Source organism: Oncorhynchus gorbuscha, linkage group LG03, assembly GCF_021184085.1.
Source record: "Oncorhynchus gorbuscha isolate QuinsamMale2020 ecotype Even-year linkage group LG03, OgorEven_v1.0, whole genome shotgun sequence".
Taxonomy (NCBI): domain Eukaryota; kingdom Metazoa; phylum Chordata; class Actinopteri; order Salmoniformes; family Salmonidae; genus Oncorhynchus; species Oncorhynchus gorbuscha.
This window is the reverse complement of record NC_060175.1, coordinates 36,718,746-36,731,140: the sequence shown is the minus strand read 5'-3', so window position 1 is coordinate 36,731,140 and position 12,395 is coordinate 36,718,746. Positions and strand designations below refer to the sequence as shown.

Here is a 12,395-nt window from a genome sequence, read left to right as displayed (position 1 = left end):
TCAGTAAATGTTACTCGGTTGGTAGAGCATGGCAATTGCAATACAGGAATAGTGGGTTCGATTCCTGGGACCTGCCAAACGTAAAATGTAAGCGCGCATGACTAAGTCACTTTGGATAAAAGCATCTGCTAAATGGCATTATTATTGTTACTCCAGGTGATCTCTTCCTGAACTAGATCTACCTGTATGTGCCTTCTCAATATTGTACACAGTTGTAGTCTCCACAGGTACCTTAGACCATATGTGAATGTAAGTGCACAATATAAACTGAACCGATCACTTTCACAGTGCTAGGTTGCTGGGTCAAGACGTTATTGTATCAAGACTAACTGTTTAATGCTTACAGTAGGAATACTGTAAAAGAGATCTGTGGACTTCTCTTGAAAGATGCGTTTCAGCCTAAACTTGTTTTGTCTCAATTGTTACCTAAATAGCCAGAAGTTAGGACTTGATTAATTGCTCTGATTGCTGTCTGCAGTAATGCACATGTACCAGCAGGTGGCAGTAAAGTGAATGTACAGGTAACTTCTACAATAAAGGAAACACCAACATAGTGTCCTAATGCTTTGGACCACCACAAACCAGAACAGCTTCAATGCACCTTAACATATTCTACAAATGTCTGGAACTCTTGGAGTGATGCAACACCATTCTTCCATGAGAAATTCCATAATTTGGTGTTTTGTTGATGGTGGTGGAGAACGCTGTCTCAGGCTCTGTTCCAATAATGTCCCATGAGACTGCCATGGCATTTGGTTTACATTTTCATTCCCATTAAACCATTCAGTGACCACTTGTGCACTGTGGATGGGGCTATTGTCATCCTATTGGGGGGGGTAGTCAAAATGGCCTTCCCAGCTACTTTATACACAACCCTAAGCGTGATGGGATATTTATTGCATAATTAATTCAGGAAGCACCTGCTTTCAATATATTTTGTATCCCTCATTTACTTAGGTGTTTCCTTTTATTTTGGCAGTTCCCTAGTTCACCCTCAACAACAACAAACGATTCTACAAACAAAATCAATAGCAGTCTAAAGAATGACTAGGAGTAGCCTATTTACTTTCACAGCTGCTCAATACTTCCTCACGTCTGTGCAAGAGGTGCATAACAGACATATGGCATAATGCCTCTGCTTTAGATGAGGATGATGATTAAGATGCCTTTGGCATGACCCATCTTCCACATGAGATACCAGCAGCGTCTGCTGGGCAGCTTTCAAAAATGGGGTTTACATGAAACATTACAAGATATACCCCTGCTCACTGTCCTGCCATTTACTCCATTTAACCTCATATTTGAGAAAAGCATTTCAATACCTGCATAGGACTAGAGAATAGCATGAATCATTACTTTTCATATAGGCCTGGTGTGTAGTGTAATTTGACTACCCTATAAGGTAAGGTCACTTTTGAATTAGACAGGTAGGTATACGCATAATGAAACACTAGATTTTCTGTGCCTGGGGTTGTGTTGGGGGGGATGAGAACTGTTTATTTAAATATTGACAGCATTTGTTTAGGCTTATCAACAATCCATGTACTGCTACTTTGCAAAAACACTGTAAACATCTATATGCGTCTTCCACAAGGGGGACCAAACAGAGGCTGGTCATCTTTCTTTACAACTCAGTGTGGCCCCTGGGAGAACGGACCTTGCTACACACACACACACACACACACAATAGATGTATGATAATGAGAAGCCTCGAGCATAAGGGGTAGTAGGAGCCATTTTATTAATTCACGCGAACGGAGTGGAGTTGTAGGTTTGGCATGTTTGGGTGGTGAGAAGCTTTGGCTAGGTGACTGCGATTTCTCTCCGGATTCAATTGGATTAGCTACTGTGGAGCAATGAAAGCATGGATACGCTGCAACAAAAGGGAACGACTAGACGGAAAGTTTAAGGGAAGGCGGCAGTAATTACGTTCAAGCCTGGTTTAACATTATCGAGGAGCAATGCCCGTCATTAAGTGGGATTTGGTGTTTATTATTTTCGGCTGGTTTGAAATAATTTCACTGTCGGATTGCTACAGTACACACATCAGTGAGGATGCAGAGCCGGGGACGGTTATAGCAAGTGTGGAACAGAGCGGGGCATGCACTTTGGATCAGGTAATCGCTCCTAAATTCTCAAAGACCTTTATTGAAACTGATGCGTCCGCGCGCATTGTGTTCATTTCGGGTAGTTTAAATTGTGCCTCGCTCAGCTCCAACCCTTTCATCGTATACACTGTTGTTGACTGCGTGAACAGTGGCCCAGGGTCCAGGCACCTCCTCACGAGCCAGTATGATGTGCATGTTCACGGCAGGAACTGTTCAAGTAAACACAAAATTAAATCTCAATGGGACTTGGAGATCATCAGTTTGTTTAAGGCCCAAAATCATCAGTTAGAATGCTACGAGCCTGGTACTGCGCTCCTCCGGGTATGGGATCTACTACCCGCATCCCCAACACACAACACTATGCACTGCCGGGTGACTAGTAGTTCGGACTTCTACTTTTCGGAGGGGCAGTTGTTTGTGTCCAAGACCCTGTGTTTGAAGCACGACACACTCCTTGAGCTAGACTTACATTGTAACCAATACACAGGAGATGAGAGGGAAGCTAAAGTGAACAGCATTTCAGTCCACTGGCGGGTGGGTCAAGGTTCCTTCAAGCAGGGCCACTTGGGGAAGTTACTACAGCAGGCTGTCCAGTCTGAGTCGGGCATAGTGAGCAGGAGGAAGAGGGCTGTCAACAGTAGCCCCCAGTTTCAGCCTCCTATGTACCAGGTGTCTGTGGCAGAGAATAAGCCAGCTGGAACTCCTGTAGTTGTTTTAAAGGCAGTAGATTCTGATGAGGGGGAGGCAGGCAGGCTGGAGTACTTCATAGAGGCCCTGTTTGACAGCCGCTCCAACAACCTATTTTCTGTGGACCCAGTCAATGGAGCTGTTTCCACCGTGGAGGTGCTGGATAGAGAGCAGAAGGACACCCATGTGTTCCGTGTGAATGCTGTTGACCACGGCACGCCCCGACGTACGGCCATGGCCACCCTCACCATCACAGTGAGTGACACTAATGACCATGACCCTGTCTTTGAGCAACAGGACTATAAGGAGAGGGTCAGAGAGAACCTGGAGATAGGCTACGAGGTGCTGACCGTCAGGGCCACGGATGGGGATGCCCCGGTAAATGGTAACATCCTCTACCGTGTCCTCAACAGCAACGGCTCCAACGATGTGTTTGAGATTGACCCCAGGTCAGGGGTAATCCGCACAAAGGGCCCGGTGGATAGAGAGCTGGTGGAGGCTTACATGCTGTTGGTAGAGGCCAACGACCAGGGTCGCGACCCCAGCTCCCGCAGCGCTACGGCAACAGTTCAGATTATTGTAGAGGATGACAATGATAATGCGCCCCAGTTTAGTGAAAAGCGATATGTGGTGCAGGTTCCGGAGGATATGGCACCCAACACAGAGATCCTGCAGGTGACTGCCACAGACCAGGACAGAGGAAGCAACGCCATGGTTCACTTTAGCATCATGAGTGGCAACACCAGGGGCCAGTTTTACATTGACGCTCAGACAGGCAAGATGGACCTGGTCAGTCAGTTGGACTACGAGGCTAACAAGGAATACACCATACGCATCCGTGCTCAGGACGGGGGACGCCCGCCTCTCTCCAACATCAGCGGCCTGGTAACGGTGCAGGTGGTGGATATCAATGATAACGCCCCCATTTTCGTCAGCACCCCCTTCCAGGCCACTGTGCTAGAGAACGTGCCGGTGGGTTACTCCATCATTCACATCCAGGCCGTTGACGCAGACTCCGGCGACAACTCCAGGCTGGAGTACTGCCTCATTGAAGCCTCGCCCAACTTCCCCTTTTCCATCAACAACAGCAGTGGATGGATAGTGGTAGCCGCTGGGCTGGACAGGGAGAGCGTGGACTTCTACAACTTTGGGGTGGAGGCCCGTGATCATGGCCACCCGGTGATGTCCTCCTCAGCTAGCGTTAGCATGACCATCCTCGACGTCAACGATAACAACCCAGAGTTCACCCAGAGATCATACTACATGCGCCTCAATGAGGATGCTGTCGTGGGCACCAGCGTGGTGACGGTTTCTGCGGTGGACCAGGATATCAACAGTGTGGTGACGTATCAGATCTCCAGTGGTAACACCAGAAACAGGTTCTCCATCACCAGCCAGAGTGGAGGGGGCCTTATCACTCTGGCCCTGCCCCTCGACTACAAACTGGAGCGCCAATACGTCCTGAGTGTCACCGCGTCTGACGGCACACGCATCGATACCGCCAAGGTGTTCGTCAACGTCACCGACGCCAATACCCACCGGCCCGTGTTTCAGAGCTCCCATTACACCGTCAACATCAATGAAGACAGACCTGTTGGCACCACCGTTGTGGTGATCAGTGCTACAGATGAGGACACTGGGGAGAACGCACGTATAACCTACTTTATGGATGACAGCATCCCCCAGTTCGACATCGACTCTGACACAGGCGCTGTCACCACCCAGATGGAGCTGGACTATGAAGATCAGGTGTCCTACACGTTAGCCATCACGGCCCGGGACAACGGCATCCCACAGAAGTCTGACACCACCTACCTGGAGATCCTGGTGAATGATGTGAATGACAACTCTCCTCGGTTCCTCCGAGACCACTACCTAGGCTCTGTGATGGAGGACGTGCCAGTGTTTACCAGCGTCGTCCAGGTCTCTGCCACTGACCGAGACTCTGGCCTCAATGGACGTGTCTTCTACACTTTCCAGGGGGGAGAGGACGGTGATGGAGACTTCATAATTGAGTCCACCTCTGGTATTGTGCGAACGCTGCGTCGCCTGGACCGAGAGAACATGCCATTCTACAACCTGCAGGCCTTTGCTGTGGATAAAGGTGTTCCTGCTCTCAAGACGTCCGTGGACATCCAGGTGACCATCTTAGACGTGAACGACAACCCTCCCGTGTTTGAGAAAGATGAGTTTGACATCTTTGTGGAGGAGAACAGCCCAATAGGCCTGGTAGTGGCCCACGTATCTGCCTCGGACCCAGACGAGGGGAGCAACGCCCAGATCATGTACCAGATAGTAGAGGGAAACATCCCAGAGGTGTTCCAGCTGGACATCTTCTCAGGAGAACTGACCGTTCTGACAGATCTCGACTACGAGACTCAGTCGGAGTATGTCATCGTGGTCCAGGCCACCTCCGCCCCACTGGTCAGCCGTGCCACCGTGCACGTCAAGTTGGTTGACAAGAACGACAACGTACCAGTGCTGAAAAATTTCCAGATCATATTCAATAACTATGTCACTGACACGTCCAGTAGCTTCCCCACAGGGGTGATCGGGCGGATCCCTGCCCATGACCCAGATGCTTCGGACCAGCTCCAGTACAGCTTTGAGGCTGGTAATGAGCTGAACCTGGTCATCCTGAACCAGAGCAGCGGGGAGATACGCCTCAGCCAGGCCCTGGACAACAACAGACCCCTGGAGGCCTCCATGAGGATATCTGTCTCTGGTAAGACCAACCTCTCCTCAATTGTTTTTTAATACATAGGCCCATTTGTGATAATGTTAGGCACAGTGAAGGCTTTTGTTCTTCCTCATTCTTTAGATTTTTCCTATTTATGTTCCTCACTTGAAAATGTTCAACATTACAATACCAAAGATGTAATATTTTTGACACAGATGGAGTTGAATACTGTGAATGCCATACAAACTGTTTTATGTATGGCCTCTGCTGCAGTGTTTCAATTTTACAACTTCATTATTTCAATATTAATCATAAATTAGAATTAACATTCAGGTCAGGATCTTAGTGTGCCTCCTCAAGCCTTATGTTTCTTTGGAGAGAGAAGTCCTCTCTAGACTAGATTGTGCTTTTTAGCTTCTTGGGGTTTGTTTTTCTGTTATAGTGTTTGTCATCTTGTTAAAGTGCAGGCTGTACCCAGGCCTGATGTAGATCAATGTGAATTTAAATAGCAGTTTATCTGCATGTCTGCAACCGGTTAGCCTGCTCCTGTGGGAAATACACTCCAGTGGGTCTGGATCATTGTCCATTATTACCCAACGTAAAACCCCCGTTTTCAGCTATCACACAATATGTCATTCAATGATGGATGATTTTTTAAATCTATATATTCGCACGATTATGACAGTTGATTTCAAACTGAGGGTAAAACAAGGATTCATTTGACCATATTTATTTTGTATCACATGCCAGATTGTCAGGATATTTCCCTACTTACTTAAATTATTATTTGTAATTTCAAAATGAGCAATCGTTACCTTGTGTGCCAGTTGTTGTTATCCCAGCATTTGTAAAACCGTTGTAAATAAGTGTAGCATGAACAATACAGGCCTTATGGCTATAAGGTATGGTATATGTCATGCTGTAAGCTGTGGTGGACTATGGCATCATTGTGGAGGCACTGGACCCAGGCATGTAATTAACTTAGATTCATTTTAGACACACTAAAAGATCAAAGTAGCCTGTGTCTTGTGTAGCACCAAACAAATATCTTTTACATGTGGAGAGTTGTAGTAGCCAGCTCAGGAAAACCAGTGAGCTGTGTTGTCTACTCTAACCTCTTGTTTCTCTTTAATTGAGTCTGCATAAGGCGCCCGTCATTTCAACTGTCAGCACAATTTACAGAGCATTTTATTTGCTCCAAAAAATGTGACTGAACTTGAATTGCTGCAGAACCAGATTTGTGACACGGTGTGAGTCAGACTGCAGAGCTGGTTCCTTCATGACCTTGGATCTCATTTAAAGAGATGTGCAAACAGCACCTTCTAAATGTCACACTGCATTTCAGTCAGGGATTTGACATCAAAGCGTCCATATTTAACTAGGTAAAACACCTTTAACCAGAAGGATTAAAAGTGTCCAATTGGTATCTTTGCTCTGAGGTGGTGTGTTAATATCTGACCCTCTCATATATTAGCCAATAGACACAGTGCTGGGCTGGCTGAGTTGATTGTGACTGACAGAGACTAGATGGTCAGCATGGGTAGTAATCATTACAGTGTATTGGAGCGCCACTTAGTTAAAAAAAAAAAAACGTTTTTACTTCTCCTCCCTGAAGCCTCTTTAAAGGAGGAGGTCCCTAGTGACAGATGAGAGAGCTCTCTGTCTTTCTTGGAGACAATGGCGAGTGGTCGATTAGAGGTAGGCACGAGGAGATCATGCTAGGCCCTGGTTGGGGGCAACAGCTGTGACTCTACAAAGGACCAATTAGATGGATGGCTTGTCTCCGCGTCCCGCACCTGTTGGGGTATCTTTCAGTAGCCCTGCGGGTGAAAGAAAGAGGGAGAGGGACGTGGGTAAATAGAGAGCAAACAAAAATCATGTTGGTGTGAGATGGATAGAACATGAAGATGCAGATGTAATGAGATAGGTAAATAAAGAGAGAGGAGATTGCGAGGGAGCCTGTCTGGAGAATAAATGTTTGCCCCGATGCTGAGAGATCTTCCCTTGGTGAATTAACACCCTCTCATTATGTTCCCTTTCTGCTCTCTGATTTATGAGTGATGCCATATGATGGATGATTCCATTAGCCTCAGCTAGTCTGTGATGAAATACAACAAATCATATCACTTCAACCACAAAATTACACTGTTAAGGTGCACCAATTCAGATAAATATTATGACTGTATCTAGATATTCATGTTAAGAGGAACATCAAAAGGTGTGAAAAGGGTTCAATAAGAGCTATAACTATGTGTAATGTTTCACAGTGACTTTCATTGGAGTGGCGCAGTGTTGAATAGCCTATGATTGGCATGGTGGGTCCATGTTGCACTCTCTGTAGCTGCTCTCATGGCAGCCCTGGCAATTATACTTTTGATTAATCCTTTGCTTAGCTAATTATGGAGCCAGCTTTCCTGCCATGGTGCAACTGGTTGCAGGCCCTGCAAATGAACACTGGTATGAGGGATACACCGGTTAATGTGCTAGATTAGAAGTTCCATAATCCCTGGCCGTGGGAGTAGACATTTCTGAATGAATTTCTGCAGCCCAGATTATGGTTGTAAATGCACCTGATTACAGATTTGTGGGGATTGTTAGATCTGTCTTCTCCCTTCTGAGATGAGGAACATAACTGACACCAGATCAGCTCAGCCAAGACATTTCTGATCGTGCTGGGAGGCCAGTACCAGTGGGTTTAGTAATTGATGTGGCAGAACCTGGGCTCTGTTGCTCCAGCATTGACATTCTGCTGATCTAATGCTGTATCCTGTGTGTGTGAGCTCGCATTAATGTGTGTGTGCTTTTGATGCTGGGGATTTATCCTCCTTCCTCTCAACCTTTGATGGAATAATCTCCCTCAGTCTACTTGCCTGAAGATTGCTCTGGAATAAACACCATGGTATTTACTTTGTCATGTGTGTTCCTTTGATGAAATTCGATGAAGCTTTAGTCGTCAGAATAGTGCACATGCCCACAGTTGTATTTATCAGCACTGAGGTTAAATGGTCACGCCCTCCCCTCTGGCTGAACATGGAGCTTGATTTGCCTCAGCCCATGGCAGGACATGCAGTAGCTAATAGTAGCAGGCATGCTACGTAGTCTACCTAGGTGGTCTCTGGCCAGGAGGTACTGTCACTGGTTAGATCATCAGTAGTCAGTATACTAGGGATTCTCCATAGGGAAACTCGTCTCTTCTCACCAACGCCTCTGAACCATCACAGTTGACCCCTCACCTCTGACTATTCTCATTACCTCCCTTGGTCTCTATGCCATCAGACAGCATGTTAATCAGTTCCACAAGGATGAAGGTCAAGTTTAAGAAATTGGATCTGAATTAGGACTGAGATTCATGTTGACACTAGAATCAATTTCTATAGTGCGTTGCTTTGTGATTATTGCTCACAAATCTTATTTCAAGACCATTACACATATGCAAATATTTTGAGACCTTGTAAACATAGTATAACGTTACATTGGTTCTCTTTTAATTAAGCCCGTCTTAAGAAGACTAAGTGAATATACAATGGGCAACTTGTTTTAAATGTTCAAATCTCTGATTTGAATGTGAGACAGTTCTCCCGCACAGCCAGGCCCAGACAGTCCATATTCTGTGTGATTGAATGTTGTTTTGTAAGACGTTCATTCTCCCACTGTCACCATCCACCACACAACACAACAAGAGTGGAATCTTAATGGGGAAGGAAGCCACTCTCATCCATCACATCTAAATCAGCGTTGTCCCAGTCTGTGTAATTACATGACAGTGTATTAAGACTGGGCTGTTGTCTGTGAAGGGACTTTCTCTGTGGCTGGTCTCTGCCAGGGGACAGGGTTTGGCTGTATTAGCTGAAATATGGATGGCTGCACAAGAGTAGCACTGAGATCAGTTTTAATCACGCCCTTTGCTTAGTGTTTGAAGCCAACGGGTTTCTCTCATGGACATGGATAATGGAAAGTTGAGAACGTGCTAATACCCAGAAATACCCTTGGCCTACATATACTACCACTCAATATGCCATACAATTTCCAAGATGTAGTCTGTTTGTGTGTGTATGTTTGTGCTGACTTGTCTGTAATGGGCCTTTATCTCTCTCCATACCTCTGTTCTCCCCCAATAAAACATTAGTCACAGCCCTGCTTGGAATGTATGTAGCACTTTGTCCACCTATCTGCTATTTCCTCTAACATCACCTATCCCCTGGATTCTGTCCCTGTTTTATTCGTCAGTCATCCAATCCTCCTCTTCTATCCATGATTCTCACCCCCGCAGCAATCTCTCCGCTGACCCCTCCCCGCAGCAACCTCTCCGCTGCCCCCTCCCCGCAGCAACCTCTCCCCTGCCCCCTCCCCGCAGCAACCTCTCCGCAGCAACCTCTCCCCTGCCCCCTCCCCGCAGCAACCTCCCCGCAGCAACCTCTCCCCTGCCCCCTCCCCGCAGCAACCTCTCCGCAGCAACCTCTCCCCTGCCCCCTCCCCGCAGCAACCTCTCCGCAGCAACCTCTCCCCTGCCCCCTCCCCGCAGCAACCTCTCCGCTGCCCCTCCCCGCAGCAACCTCTCCGCTGCCCCCTCCCCGCAGCAACCTCTCCACTGCCCCCTCCCCGCAGCAACCTCTCCGCTGCCCCCTCCCCGCAGCAACCTCTCCGCTGCCCCCTCCCCGCAGCAACCTCTCCGCTGCCCCCTCCGCTGCCCCCTCCCCGCAGCAACCTCTCCGCTGCCCCTCCCCATCCTTTCAAGCTCCTCCAGCCTCTTTCTTTTCTCCCCTTTCTCCTTTGACTGTTGTTCTCCCTCTCCTCTGTGAAAGGAAGAATGCCTAAGATAAATGCTTTGTTAAGCACCCAGTTGTCATGGTGACCCCAGCAATGCCTGAGAAATTCCTGGTGGGTGGGGACAAGGGGGAGGGTCCCTTTGTGTTGGGAAGATGGGGGGAGGGGCAGCACATAAATTCTAAAGTGCAACAGTGCAACTTTTGAGCCGACTCTCCCGCTCCCCAGTGAAGGATAGACCCCAATGAGTCTTGCTTTGGACACGGGTTCTGTGAGGCCGGCCACAGTGACCTGTCTGACTGCTCGACTCTTCTCTTTCACCGTTTGACCTTTTTTTTTTTAATTGGACAAACTATTTTGACACACTATCTATTCTGCTTATGTGAGGTTACAACTGTTTTCCTCAGAAATAACCTGTATGTTGATGATAACTTTATGCCGGTGCCAATAACAATGGATTGCGTTAAGTTTAGAAAAGGTGACGTTAACTTTCCTCACTAAACCTAGGCACTATTTGCTCAACCAATACCTCTTTGTTGGTGAGAGAACAGGAGCTTGGGTTTGATGGATGTCAACAGCTCAGAGTTTTTTGATTGCCCTGTGAAAACCTTCCCAGAGTAAAGCACATGGTAGGCAGGTTGTGTTGTCTAAGCCCTTTGATTTGTGACACAAATGTGTGGAGAGGGTATCTGATTTCCTACTGTTGACTGCTTTCTCTATCAGAACATCTCCTTATGTGAGACTCTCATTTTTCTCTCTTTTTTTCTCTCTCTCTCTCTCAACCCCCCCATCCCTCCCCGCTTTGTTGCCCTGATGGACCGGATGAGAGGGGGATGACATCATCCCAGTGTTTGGGATTAGGGCTGATGCATGGCTCGGGTAGGAGTTAGGGCTGTTGGCGTTAGCACACATATCGCAAGGTCGTCCTCTATTGTCCCCCACTACACTGCAGACAATGGGGTGGGTGGGGAATTCAGTGGTCTCTGTCTGGGTCTGTACCCCTCTGTCCTTGTGTCCCTTGTTTGGTCTGGTCCTGTAGTCTTCAGGGGAGTCTGACCCTGCCTGCCAGCACCGCCATGTTAAGGCATGAGTTAGTTCATTTCAATCTCAGTTTTTGTCTCTAATACTTTTTACTCCTCAGATTAGATTTATTTTAATTCATAGCCACTGCATTGCCACACATTTCTGAGCCGGGGTACACTACTACTACTACTACTACTACTACTACTACTACTACTACTACTACAACTACAACTACAACTACAACAACTTGGGGTGTTCTAGTGCTGTGAGCAACATATGTTTATTTAACAGATTGCTTACTTGCAAGCTACATTGCACTAATTTAGCGTCAAACCATAGAGATATTACACAGTGACCTGGTTTCATAGGCTCCTACCAAAGAGGGGTAGAATGTCAGCGTTGGGGCTTCAGGCTTTGGTACTAAGAATGGGGGAAGGGTTCCCAGTTAACACACGGTGTTTAACACCAACTAGGCCTTCCAGCTGACTAGCCAGATGGTTTATTCTGGACAATGATGAGTTTGGCCATCTAGGTGGCATCAATCTTATTCTTTCAGCTGTTCCAATTAAACTAGGTGGATTGTTTTCGTTAAGTGGCCACTTTATCAGCCATGCAAAGAATCAGATTCTATAGATTAAAAAAATACTTCACAGCATGCATGGGAAATAGTTTTTAACAAGGTCACATCAGTTATTTACATTTACTTTCAAATGGAGGTTTTTCAATGCTATTATAAGGCATTGGTCACTATTTAAGAATCTCTGCTGAAAGAAATCTCTATATTACTGTTGTTGCTGATGTTTGTCATGTTAACTAGTCATCCGTTTGAGTAATGTGACATTGATGACCATCATCACGCCTGCATCCCTCAGTACCAAATCACATCCATATTGAATGAGAACTCTTGAACACCAGCCTCATGCTTAGTCACGTCTCCGCATGCTAATGTCTCTTTACTAACATGCCGACAGAGGTTTTTCTTTTAATATGCAAATGTATTGATTTGACCGGCACTTATCCTTTTCTTTGGCTTGCCCCCTCTCATAATAAGGAAACATCTGTGGAATGCTAGAGAATGGAGTTATTTTAGCTTGATACAGAGGAGAGTTGTCCACTGTTGTCTTTTCTTGGGC

At 46.7% G+C, this 12,395-nt stretch overlaps 1 protein-coding gene across 3 annotated transcripts in view; it reads left to right on the top strand.

Moving 5' to 3' along the window:
- The first annotated feature begins 1,636 nt into the window (after positions 1-1,636).
- The window catches only part of LOC124031323 (cadherin EGF LAG seven-pass G-type receptor 2-like), a 108,748-nt gene continuing 97,989 nt past the window's right edge, over positions 1,637-12,395 (top strand). For all 3 annotated transcript variants that reach the window (XM_046342416.1, XM_046342415.1, XM_046342414.1), the window contains exon 1: positions 1,637-5,520. In XM_046342416.1, coding sequence (XP_046198372.1) covers positions 1,962-5,520 — 3,559 coding nt within the window. In that variant the 5' untranslated portion in view covers positions 1,637-1,961. The remainder of the gene's footprint in view (positions 5,521-12,395) is intronic.